Source organism: Alligator sinensis, unplaced genomic scaffold, assembly GCF_000455745.1.
Source record: "Alligator sinensis unplaced genomic scaffold, ASM45574v1 scaffold1349_1, whole genome shotgun sequence".
In the NCBI taxonomy this organism is placed as follows: domain Eukaryota; kingdom Metazoa; phylum Chordata; order Crocodylia; family Alligatoridae; genus Alligator; species Alligator sinensis.
This window is the reverse complement of record NW_005843149.1, coordinates 196,760-209,943: the sequence shown is the minus strand read 5'-3', so window position 1 is coordinate 209,943 and position 13,184 is coordinate 196,760. Positions and strand designations below refer to the sequence as shown.

Here is a 13,184-nt window from a genome sequence, read left to right as displayed (position 1 = left end):
GGGGGGGGGGGGGGGGGGGGGGGAAAGAGGAGGATTGAGGCTCCTGTAGGGAGGAAGCTGAGCAGGGTTAGGGTTGCTGCCCAGCTAGGTGGGGCTTAGGGCCCAGGGCTGCAATGAGCAACTGCAGGGCCCCAACAGGGAGCAGGATGGGACTGCAGGTGGCTCGTCCAGGGGAGGGGGAGGGCCAGCTCCCCGCTGCCATGCGCACTCTCAGGGAGCAAGGGGGGAACCCACACCCCCCCAGATCTGCACAGAGGCTCCCACCCTGCTTCCTTCCCCCAGGGCCTCCGCAGCCTAGCAGGCATGACAGCACAACAGGGAACAATGGGGCCACGTGGAGATCTCCTCGCTGCTGTGAGCTTCCCCTGCACTGCCCTGGCGACACGCCCCCTGCGCATGCCACTGCTTTGAGGGGCACAGCCCCATGCTGTTACCCTCACTGCAGCCCCGTGTGCAGGAGGCGTGTTTCCAGGGCAAGGTTAGCAGCAGCGAGCAGCTTCTCCGCATGGCTCCTCTGCTCCCTGCTGCACCGGGTGGCGCCTGCTGGACTGCAGAGGCCCCAGAGGAGGGAAGCAGGGCAACAGGGAATAGCAGGCCAGTGCAGAGAAGCTACCTGCTGCTGCAAGCTGTGCACTGCTTCCCTTCCCTGGGGCCTCCGCAGCCCAGCAGGCACCATCCGGCACAGAGGAACCGGGGATCTCCTTGCTACTGCTCACCCCACACTGCCCTGGTAACGGGCCTCCTACAGGTGGGGCTACAGCGAGGGCAGCAGCACAGGGCTGTGCTCCTCAAAGCAGCAGCATACACAGGGGGTGCATTGCCACAGCAGCTGGGGGTGGGTGTTTGTAGCAGTGAGAAGATCCCCGCACAGCCCCACTGTCTCCTGCTCAGCTGGGTCATACCTGCAGTGCTGTGGAGGCCATTTGGTGGGGAAGCAGAGTGGGAGCTTGAGCTGCCTCCCGTACAGATCTGAGGGGCACAGGTCCCCCTCTGCCCCCCAGGAGTGCACGCAGTGGTGGGGAGCTGCTCTGCCCAAGCCCACAGCAGTGGGGAGCGAAGGCAAGGGGCTGTGGACCTGGGTCCACAGCCTTGGCAGCTGGGGGCCCCCTCCGGCAGGGCTGGGGAAACAGGGACTTGGGTGGGGGGTGAGGGGCACGAACAGAGCCAGGGGGCTGTACGGGGCCTTTAATTTTAATCACGGATTTTGGGTTTATTAAGAGAATTTGTGATTTTTTTGAGGAGAATGTTTTGGGTTTGTTTGTTTGTTTTGGGGGGGTTAATCAGGGAAAACCAGGATCCCTACTTATGAGGCTTAGCCATCAGTGCAAATGTTGGTATATAGACAGGAACAGCGTTTTCTTTTCTGTGCACAGTCACAATGGTGCCTTTATACTACAATTTGGAAAACATGTTACTCCAAAGACAAACCTTCTAGAAGTCCCAATTTTAGAGCCCTTGCAAGATGGTTCTACATAGTACCTGCAACAGAGTCAGTGCTCCTGCAGCTCTACCTCTCTGTGCTTGTCTTTGGTGCAGAGAGACAGTCTCAGGACTGGCTGAAGTCAGCACAAAGGTACAAATGCCAATATTACTGCCACCTTGTTCTAGGATTCCTTCAAGCAGAGTCAGAGTACACCGTGTGCTTGAGGGAGTGCTGTCTAATTATTTTTTGCTCTAGTCTGGTTTCTGGTCCAGTCTTGTCCAAGTCAGACACAGCATAAACTGCTCTAACTTGTCTAATTCCTTAGCAAAGAAACCAGCTTAAAAAACCTGACCAAAGATGATTGTTCCTCAATCAAGAGAGACATCAACTATGCCCATCTCTAAGGAAAAGGAAACAAGCACTGGATAGGTAGTGTTTGAATCCTAACAGCTTACACTGTGTGCCACGAGGTATGGCAACTGACATGAAATGCCTCATTCTACTGTTCAGAGGTTATCTTCTTAGTGCAATAGTAGGATTTTTTTTTTTTTTTTTTTTTTTTAAATGCAGACACTGAATGAGGACACGGTTCTTCAAAACCTGTGTTTTCACAAAAAACACAAACTTTGAAGCTTTTAATAATAGTAAGTCAGATACTTCTGGGTTGTCTCAGTGCCACAGATGTTCAAGGGAACCAAGGGTAATTCCTGTAATAGACCCATGGGCCCAAGAATTCTAGCTGTGCCAGTTAAAAACAATCTGAAATACACCCCATAATAAAAAGGTGGAGAATTTCTCCAATATCTGATGCTAAGTTCATTTTAGACTCTTTGCAAACTCAAGCCGGTTGCATTTGTCACATTCTCTTCACATTTTGAAGATATTATTTGCAGTCATAAATATTTAATTTATTTATTCTCTCTCTCTCTCTCCCCTCCCCTATACTGTGGGAGACAGAATAATTAAATGATATATGCATTTAGAGAGAAGACAGAAAGAGCCAGTGTGCAAGTGAAGGCACTGGCTGATAAACCTGAAAAACAAAGTGGAAATCTCAAAAAAAAAGAAAAAAGAAAAGAAAGGAAACAAGCAACAAACCCCTCCCCCTGAAGAAACCCGAGTGTAGTACTGCTGCTGTCTACTAGCCACATACTTGTATTTTCAGCAGGTTTCAATGCATTGAAAAATACGAGCATCTCCACTAGACAGCAGGAGCACTACTAATAATGCTCTGTCCACACTATAGAATGAAGATGCTCAACCTTTTTTGTAGTCTCACCTGGAACTGATGTACTGAAGAAAGTAATTTGTTGCAGATGGAGGGTCTGAACTTGGAAGTCCTGCAATCTGTACTTCAACTGTTTCATCACTTTCATCTCCTAACTACAAGTTAAAAAAATAGTAATAGTATAAAAAGAAGAGATGCTCATAGCTATTAAAAACTATGACATAGGCTGTATTCTATTGCAAGATGTATATTTTCATTCACTATAGAAGAACCACACAAAATGTATCATAGCAAGTGTCCCATTGTTTCAGGTGGAGCCCCAGCAGAAGTGCCAGTATATTGTATCCATTAATCTGTAAATTAACAGGATGAACCAAGTCCAGACACCACTGTAACTATTACACAACTGCACTGGAACTATATTAAAAAAGAATAACTTTTTCCTATGCCTTATTATGCATGTTATTACCATGTAGTATTTGTGGTTAGCTGCCATCTCTGCAGTTCTAAACTCTTCACATCTCCTCCCTGGATATGCAGGAAAGACATGCTTATGAATACCATTTTTTTTTTTTTTTTTATACAGTAGATGTTGATGATTAATCTGTTTAAAGGCAGTGGTTCTCAACCTTTTTATACCCAAGGCACTCCTCAGAAAATGCCAGCTCTTAGCTTTAAACTTTTTTTTTGTTTTTTGGTTGGGTTTTTTTTTTGGTTGGTTGGTTGGTTGGGGTTTTTTTTGTTTTTTTACACTGTAGACAAAAAAAAGCACAATTCTTTAGTTGGAAAGAACTCAGAAAGACCACAACTTGTCAATGTTTTTGACATTATGGATCCCTATCTGAAATCTCTGGGTTTAGCCTGTGGATCACACTGAGGTGCTTGTACATCAATAGTACTAACATTGCGTGGCTCTCTTAAAAAGACCTGACTGCACCCTTGTTAAGAATCACTGGTTTAAAACATGTATATTCACTCTTCTCCTCTTGCTGCTGCAGATGCCTGTGGAAACTTGCATTGCACAGAATTGCCATGGAAGGACCACTGCAATTTCAGTACAAGAAAAAGCTTTCATTCCCAGGCCAAGAGCTCAGAAGAATCACCACCAAATCCCATAGTTCTTATGCAAGGTAGTAGCTGGTGTTTTTCTTAAGAAAAACTAATTTTCTCACTCTTTGAGCAGTACTTCTCTTTAAACCTCAGTAACACTCACTTAGTAACCTCAGTACCATTTTAAACAGTAACACTGATTTTTTTTATATGGTGAGACACCAATTTTCTGAAGTGGCAACTAGGGCTCCAACCTTGGGCTCCCCCTGCATCTCCAAATAGCAGGTCCCAATGGCTAGGAGCCACACACACAGCCAGGACCATGAGTCACAGAGCTCATGGGCTCTAGCTCCCAGCTGTGCCTCATGCACATGAGGTGCAGTCAGGAGCCAGCCTTGGGTGGGCCCAGGGGTTTCATGTGCCCCCAAGCCTTGAGAATCATGGCAGCCATGATCTCCAGGGCAAAGGCTTCTCCCCATGGGTAGGAGCCTTGTCAGCTGATAGGGCTCCCAGCCGCAGGGGCGACCATGCTACACGTACGAATTAAATAACTCGATAGCAACCAGCTAAAGTTAGTATAAATTATTAAGGTCTAACGTTACAGCTGGTTGGAGCTTTTTATCATGTGATAGCTGCTTTCAGTAGGGGGCTGGATTAAATGAGTTCATGTCCCTTCCAGCCCTACTTTCCTACAATCTGTACATGCCCTTTGCGGGTCAATTTAGAAATAAAAGCTGGTATTGATTGCTTGAAACATGAGAAGTAAAATAGTAGCTAAATATTTGGATGTTGAATGCTGTCCCCTTCTATCTGGAGGACTGAACTAACTATAATTACAGAAATTCTTGCAAATACTGGCTATAAAAAAAGATAACAATAAAAAAATGCCAAGTGAAACAGAACTTTAGGCTTTACTAATCTAAGCTTCATTTTGTTTCCAGAATTGAGAAGACATAAATGAAATGGGAATTGGCATTTCTCTAATGAACAAGCTTGGAGTCCTACTTCTTTTATGCTTTTTCCAAGTTCAACCACTCTCAAAAAAAAATCAGGAAAAAAAAAAAAAAAAAAAAATCAGATTACATCTGTACCTTAACTCTGTCTCGCAAATTCTGCCCAAACACAAATGCTTGCTGTGCATTTTGCTCTGGCTTCTCATAATTATCATCCTCTGTAGTACTGTTCAGCTCTTTTTTCTGGCATTCTCGCACCTAAACGAAAAAAGTAGAAAAATTAAGATATTAAAAAAAACAGATTTTAAATGTTTGCTATAAACTAGATTTACCCTTTCCAATATTTTTTTTATTAATTCAAGGCATAAGAGATAGAAAAGAACAAGCCAGCATTACAGCATAATTCATCCTACAGATATATGTGCATCATATGACAGTTTCAGTGATGGGCTGCAGGAGGTAAGGGGAGTGGGAAGCACAGATGTGACCTTAACATCAATTCCGTCCAAACCAGTTATGGTAGTTTATCCAGAAATGTCTGGAAACTTCCATAAATATAATATCAACCAAATAGAGACTATATAAATACTTATTAGACCTGGAATAGTTTCTCCATAATCTAGATGTTTTGAATAGCTCATCTTTGGCAGTGTATAGCTGTGATCTTCCATTTACTTCAGACCAACTTCTTTCTTAAAAATACCATGCACACCCAAACAAATTTGCTAGGCTAAACTAAAGCACAGCTCTGCAACATTCTTACTTTTTTGCAATGCTACCTTTGGTCCCAACTCTGGATAAAGCTTAGATATGGAATTTACCTAGTAAGAGACGGGCACAGAACCCTTCCTACCTAACAAATGACTGACAGAATTATTAGGATCTTGCAGATACTCACAATACAGATGCTAAAAGAAAAGGAGAATCATGCTCTAAACAGCAATGTGTAGAATGCATCTGCAAAAAAATGCTGGATAATGAGTTACTTGGTTTTTGGTTGTAGTCGTGTTGGTCTAAGGACAGGCAGGCAAGGTTCTTTGAGTAGATGTGATATCTTTTATTAGACCAACTGAGTAGCTGGAAAAAAGTTATTTGCAAGCTGTGAGGCACAATTACTCTTCTTCAGGCACTGGAAGTCTCTGCTGTTCTGAGACTCAAAGGAATGAAAGAAGCTAAGCGTGACAGGATGTTATTGAGAACGTAAATAGGTGGAAATTAGGAAAACATAAAAGGTAGAGAAGGGAAAGGAAGGGGAGGGAAGCATGGGGGGGGAACAAAGGTGAATAAGGGAGACTCTACAGTAGCAGTAATTCAAGGTAGAGAAGAGACTGACTGAAGAAGTAAATAGCTAGAAATTAGCAAGACAAAGGGCAGAAAAAGAGGGGAGGAAGAGGAGAAGAAAGAAAAAAATGTAAGATTGTCCTGTGACACGTGTGCCCCCACAGGTAATTGGGTGTTCTTGTCTCTAGATTTCCAATGAACTGTGCACCAGAACGAACGCGCTTGTTTGTTCTTTCCTATGTATTTTCCATCAGGGCATTTGGTGCATTGGTTGAAATGTGTTACATTTCTGGAGGTGCAGGTGCAAGATCCAGGAATGGTGATGGTTCTGTTGTGGGGTGTAGTTATTGTGGGAGTGGTCAAGATGTGTTGGCGGGTTTTACATTTTTTTGTCCCGGCATGGTTTGGATCCATTTGGTGTGCTTTAGGCCATAGGAAGTTTGCTTCTGGTGATGTGGTTGTCAAGGTTCAGTGGTTATTTAAACGCTAGGATGGGTGGTTCTGAAAAGAGCTCTTTAAGAAATGGATCTTCTTCCAAGTATAGGTTGCAATTGTTTGAGGATTTTCCCATGAAGGTTCCAGGGAAGAGTGGTATGTCATAAGTAATAGTGTATGATTTGTGGGGATTTTCTTTATGTAGTGCAGCAAATCTTCGCATGGTACCTGGATAGCTCTTTCAGAAGTGTGATCTCGCTCTCTCTCTGGAGGAGTATCTTTGTTTGAAGGCCCTTTTGAGATTTGTGAGGTGGTGAACATAGGTATTCTCCTCGGTGCAAATTCAGTGATCTCAGAGAGCTCTGCTGTATATTACAGCTTTCTTGGCTTGTGTTTAGGGTGACTGCTGGTTCTGTGTAGATATGCATGTTGGTCTGTGGGTTTCTTGTATATGGTGGTTTGAATTCCACCATTTTGGATATTGATCATGGTGTCCAAAAAGGAAATGCTAGTGTTAGAGTATTCAAGCAACAGTCTGATGGAGGGGTGATGATTGTTGAATTTTTGGTGGAAGTCAGAGACTGCAGGGTTTCTGTCCAAACGATGAAGTTGTCATCTATGTATCTCAGGTATAGTAAGAGTTTGATGGTACAGTTCTTAAGGAATTCTTCCAGGTGGGCCATAAAAAGGTTGGCATATTGTGGGGCCATGTTTGTGCCCATAGCCTGGAGGAAGTGTTGGCTGTTGAAACTGAAGTTGTGTGTGAGGATGAAGTGTACAAGTTCAGTGATATCCTGAGGTCTGTACTCCGAGTTGTAATCTCACTCTTGTAGATATGTGAGGCAGGCTTGGATGTCATCCTAATGTGGGATGTTGGTGTATAAGCTAACGACAATCCATGGTGGCTAGGAGGGCATTGCTTGGAAAAGTGGTCTATGCTTTTGAGTTTTTACAGAAAGTCCATGGCATTTTGGATAAAACTGTCTTTGGGCGACAAGTGGTTTTAGGATGGATTCCATGAAACCTGATATTTCTTCTGTTAGCATCCCATGGTTTGAAATGATAGGTCTGTCAGTGTTCCTTTGCTTGTGGATTTTAGGGAGTATGTAAAAAGTCCTTGGATTGGGTAGTGGAGAGATCAGGGTCTGAAGGTTTTCTTGTAGTTCAGATGGAAATGATGTGATTGTGGTTTTGAGGTGAAAAGGGGAATTGGATCTCCCTCTAGTTTTTCCACAGTACGTGGCGTCAGAGAGTTGTCTGTTGGCTTCTTTACATAGTCCTCACAGTTAAGGATAACTATAGCTCCTCCTTTATCTGCTGGTTTTATTACTATTTGGTGGTTGGAACTTAAGAGATTCTATGGCCCTTCTCCCCGAGAGGGAGAGGTTTGTTATGGTGGCATTTGTTGTTGAGTGTTTCGTTGTTCATTCTCTTTCTGAAGCAGTCAACGTAGCAATCGAGGTTTGAATTTCATCCACTGTAAAGTGTCCAATCTGACGATTTTTTGGCATCAATTTTTTCGTTGATGTTGTCACTGGATCTAGCATTGAAAGTGGATTTCTTTTGGTTGTGGAAATATTCCTTCAGATGGAGGTGTTGAAAAAATTCTTCTAGTTCTCCACATTGTAATATCTTATTTGGGTGGGTTTTTTGGACAGAAATTAAGGCCTTTCGAGAGGACAGTTTTTTCAGCTTTGGTGCAAGTGAGTGAGTGAAGAGACTGATAACGTTAGAGGGCTGATTGGTACTTTCTGTTTCATCGAGTATGATGTTGGAATGTGTCACAACCCAAGGGTGTGATTGTGTGCGCGCACGCTTCGGCACTGCTAAATTATTTCCCGCCACGAGGAGCTTTCTTTGCAAGGTGCATTTCTCAGTTGCAAAGAGAAAACCCCAGTGCAAAGAAGTTCCTGCCACCCGCACGCAAATTTGTGTCCCACTATTGGCCAGTTCTAAATTATTCCCACGTGGCGGCTAGCGATTGGCTTGCTAGCCGTATAAGAGGCTTGAGCAGTTTCCGCCCAAGTTGGAGAACTCCAAGGAGAACCCCGCAAGGGAGGACTCCACAACCATCTGGAGGAGGAGGACTTCACGTCTCGTGAAGATCTCTAAGCGCTGCGGAGCCTAACAGACCCAGCATGTACCTTAAGAAGGCTATAGGGGTCTGATCAACCTCTGGCCTCTCCCCGTCGCCGAACGATCCCTTGACGAACCCCTTCCCTGCGCGCAAGTTCCACGGAGCCTAGCAAATTTCGTGCGAGTGTATCCAGAGCTCTTCTCCGAATTGTTTTCTTCAGTTGACACGACGGGCTCGCGTTTTTAGAAACTTCAGCCGGATTGGACTAGAGTTCGCGTGGAAGGAACTCTTGTCCGCTTCTCTTCTTTCCTATCTGTAACCGCAACTCAAGCAAGTTTTCCTGCCTGCACCGCGACCATCTACGGTGTAAGTAAAATAATCTTTAGTCAACCGCTAAGCGTCCGTGCCCAATTCTAGTCCACCGGCCTGCATTCCCCGACCCGCGTGCCAGGGCTGCTGGCCACAGCCCGCCGCGCACCCCCGAGGGCCTCGGACCGCTCCCGGCCCGCACAGAATGTTGTACGGTATTGGTGTCGTTCTTCTGAGGGTTGTTTTGGGGCTGGGAAAGTTGTTCCTGTAGTAACTGGTTCCATTTCTTCTTTTTATGTTGGATGGATGGCATAATAAATCTTTTGTACTCTTTTTGTGTACACTGTATAATGTTTGGGAAGATAACCTGATTCGTCTCTTGTAAGTGCTTCTAGCATGTCTTGATTTCCTTCTCAAGGCGATTTCTTTTGGAGTAGAGTATGTGAAGGAGATGATTTCTATGTTTTTCTGAAGTTCTCCTGCAGGACTGTTAAGCATTTGTGGAGCTGTGTGTGGAGCACAGGATTGCAGATGTTCAGTTTTTTGGGAATGATGGTGTTTCTTGCATAGGCTTAGAAAGTATATGTTGTTGTTGTTGAGATTAGCTTCTTTTTTTCTTCATGTTGTAAAGTTTCCATTTCAAACAGCAAGATTTGAGATCTTTCATGTTGCTGGGTTTTTGGTGGATAATGAGTGGAATGACATATTTTATGTTAAAGTCCTTCACTGATGTGGATTTTAAAGTGTGCACCTTGAATTCTGACATTTGTAGATTTGTTGAGAAAACCAAGTTAAAAAAATTTCTATTCACTTTGAGACTGGAATAATGTGTCTTTATGACTCTGAATGCTTTCACAAGCACTAAAATGTTCAACACAGAAGTATGGCATCCCAAAACAGAACCACAGACAGCAATATCCACATAATAAGGATATCAGATGAGTGCTTTTAGAAATATATTTATTTCCATTGGCCTGATACTCATCCAATAACATTCAAGAATAAAGAAAGGGACCAAGTTAGTGCTTGCCTGGATTCACCCAGCAATTAAGGGCCTGAACAGTGAAGAGACCACTATTAGGAAATCCCCTGCAGTTAGAAAGGATGATTCCCTCAACTCCAGGAAAACAAAACATTTTTGTTAGCAATATCAGTATAAGATTTTAGCCAATTCTCACTGAGGAATCTTCTAGCTTTATAAAATGGAAGTTGGGGGAGATGTAGAGTAGAAATAACAAAACCAACAGATTTACTAGCTCTTCCTTCTCTGAACCACTGCCTTTGCTTCACTCAACATCCATCTGCTACAGAAGGATGCAATGATGAAGTACCATAATGAAGTAACATCACCTGAACTTTAGGCCATGGCAACCTACATCTGCAGCTCAACATGAAAACCTCAATTTCCCAGGCTTATAAGGATGGCAGGAACATCTCTTATCCTCCTGTTGTACTACTTGCCTAAAAGTCTATCCTCTGTTCATTTTTTCCTTTTCCTGATATGTTATTATGAGCTTCTAACTCTGATTTGCACTACAACCCCTCTTCCCCTAAGGAAGGAATAATTCCTTTTGCACATAGGGATGTGGAAGAGACTCACAACTATAGGAATTGGTGCATGACTAACACTTGTCTTTTCTGCTTTGATTTGCCATCATGCATTATGAGAATGGACAAGGGAACCCAATACCAACAATGGCCATGTCTACATAAAGCATTTATATTTGGTTCCCCAGGGACAACTAGTGGGAGTGCACCTTGTGCCACTGCTAGTTGTCCCTGGAGAATACCTGTGCCACAGACCGTCTGGTGCATGGCAGGTTACCCCAGGTGGGGTAAGGGAGGCTGGGGCCCCAGCAGCCTTACCTGAGGTCCTCCTGGGACTGCAACAACAGTGATCCTGCCGCTCAGAGCCTGGCCGGCCGGAGTGTGGCTCTGGCCAGCCAGGCACTGGTTTTGAGGGGCAAGCACTGCTCCTGCGTGCACCAATCCACAATTTTTTGGAGCACGGTTTCTGACCCCTGGATATCCAGGGGTCAACCCCTCCCCCCCACCACCACCCAGCTCATGCTGCTGCCTCGCTGTGTAGAGAACAGCTGAACATGCAGTATGTGGCACCACAGATGCATGTGCAATGCCACATACTGCACAGCCGTGCTCATCTGGACGCAGCCAATTATTGCATATGTTGCACGCCGTGCCAGTGAGCAGTTAGGTACTGAGAAATATCTAGTGTACACTCTGAACATTTATGCAACTTAAGAAACAATGTTACTTCGCACCTCTTAGAAGTACACCCTAAAGCAGGTGTTGGCAAAGATTTCCTGCAGCAGACTGGAATGACAGCTTAGGCTGAAGGGGCACAGGCTCTAGGACCCAGCTGACACCTCCACTTTTCCCCAGCACAGCTTCTCTCTCTACCACCCAGCCATGGCACAGCTCCTGCTGCTAAACACTGGCTGAAGCCCCTGCTCCACAGATCAAATCCAAATTACTCTGAGGGCTGTAGGTTGCCAATCCTTGTCCTAAAGCAGGGTTCAGCAATGGTTTTTGGGCACAGTGCCGAAAACACCCACAACTTCGACTTGTAAAATTGTTGGCATGCCAGGGGTGGACAGCAGGGGAGCTGGAAGGGGCTCAATCTTTGTTGTGGCAATGTAACCCCAGCCCCTTCCCCACTGTCCACCCTGTGGCACACATGCATCTGCTGCCAGCAACAAGCTGCCCAGGCTGGCTACAGAAGGCAACCGGGAAGCTGCAAGTAAAATGGCTTCATGTACCATGGGTTGCAACCCCTGTCCTAAAGCATCCTCTTGAATCAGAATCTTCAGATGAAGATAAATCAAGAGATATCCCCACCCCCCTACATTTGTAGTCTTTTGAAGTAACTAGAGATCTGAACCTCTGCGAAGCATTTGGCGTTTATTTCTCATGATTTTCTCTTCCTTAAATAAAAGGAATTTTAGATTGAGAATCCTAGGGGACGGAGAGATACCTTGTGGTTAATCTATAGAACAGCTTTCCAAAAAGTTCAGCTGGTGCCTGGGGAAGAGTGGTATTGATCGGGGCCCAAAAGGCAGTTTTGCACGGTCTTATGCTCTGGTCAAGACAGTCAGATTGCCCACTCCGCTAAGACCAGGCTCTAGTCTTGGAGGTTCAGAAGGGGTCCTTGGCTGACGTGACAGGCAGGCAGTAGTTATAATCCACTAAATGGTGAGGGAAGGCTACAGAAGGAGGAGTGGAGTACAAGGAGACCCTGGTAAGGGTACTCTGATCTGGATCCCAGCCAGTAATTCCTCTTGCCACAACAGTTGAGGCAGAGGGACAAAGCAACTCCTCCATACTCAGTGAGGGCTCTAAGTGCGTGTTCTAAAAGTTGTGTTGAATAGTTACTTGGCCTTTTGACACTACTTCAAATTACATTTTCCCAACTTCATCAACTGGCAATATAAAACATCTGTCAGGCATTTTGCCAAGGTGAGTGGTGTTACCACTTCCTGGAAGTTCTCCTGCACAAGGTAATGACTGCCTGACCTAATGAGGCACAATCTCCATGCAGACACTAAAACCAAAAGAACTTTTACAGAGTTTTGGGGGTGGGGGGGGGAGGAGGAAGAGATCCATCTCTGTGCTGTATTCTGTAGGCGAGTAGTGGGCACAGGGACACTCAAGGTGACATTCTATTTTTTTCCTGGTCATTCAAGTGGCTGTATTTTCAGAGTCTACAGCAAGAGTGTCAAACTCAAAATTGCCCCTACAAGCCAAAATACACTGTGGGGTTTCTCATGGGTCAGATCTGGACTTAGCAGCAGCAGAGCAAGAATTGGGACAGGGGTTAACTCAGCTGTCACTCAAGTCTTCCCACAGTCAATACACATGCCCTTCAGGGCTTCTGCCACTGGGTATTCAGTGGTAGGCCCTGCCCTGCTTACCCTGCCCCAGAATTCCAGGCATCTCTACCAGCCCCACAAGCCATATATATGGCTCTGTGCACCAAGTCTGGCCAGCAAACCATATACCTTTGACACCCCTGCTCTGCAGAGTATTTTTGGCACTTACCTGGCCCAGCCAAATTCTATTCTTTGATGGATAGCCCTGCATGCATGGACACCTAAGTTTCACTACGCAATTGTTCAGACTGAGCAGGTACAATTACAGCTAAATCATGTGTAAGCATCTGTAACACTTCTGGCCTTTGTTACTTTAAGAGAGTATGACAATGGGAATCAAGGACAACAAGAAGTCCTTCTTCAGGTACATATGGAACAGGAGGAAAACAAATGGGAGTGTAGGGCCCTTGCTCAACAACTCAAGAGAGCTGACTACCAGCACCCAGGAGAAAGCTGAACTCCTGAATGACTACTTTGCCTCAGTCTTTCACCGGACCAAGGGGAAAATAACGTTAGGTAGAGTATAGGATGACCACAG

At 44.9% G+C, this 13,184-nt stretch overlaps 1 protein-coding gene across 7 annotated transcripts in view; it reads right to left on the bottom strand.

Moving 5' to 3' along the window:
• The window catches only part of RANBP3 (RAN binding protein 3), a 121,780-nt gene that overhangs the window by 44,230 nt on the left and 64,366 nt on the right, over positions 1–13,184 (bottom strand). For all 7 annotated transcript variants that reach the window (XR_003092157.1, XM_006037627.3, XM_025194041.1 and 4 more), the window contains 2 exons: positions 4,793–4,912; positions 2,703–2,806 (listed from right to left, as the gene is read on the bottom strand). Coding sequence is in view for 6 of the 7 variants with exons in the window: in XM_006037627.3 (XP_006037689.1) it covers positions 2,703–2,806; positions 4,793–4,912 (224 nt within the window). In the remaining variant the exon portion in view is untranslated. The remainder of the gene's footprint in view (positions 1–2,702; positions 2,807–4,792; positions 4,913–13,184) is intronic.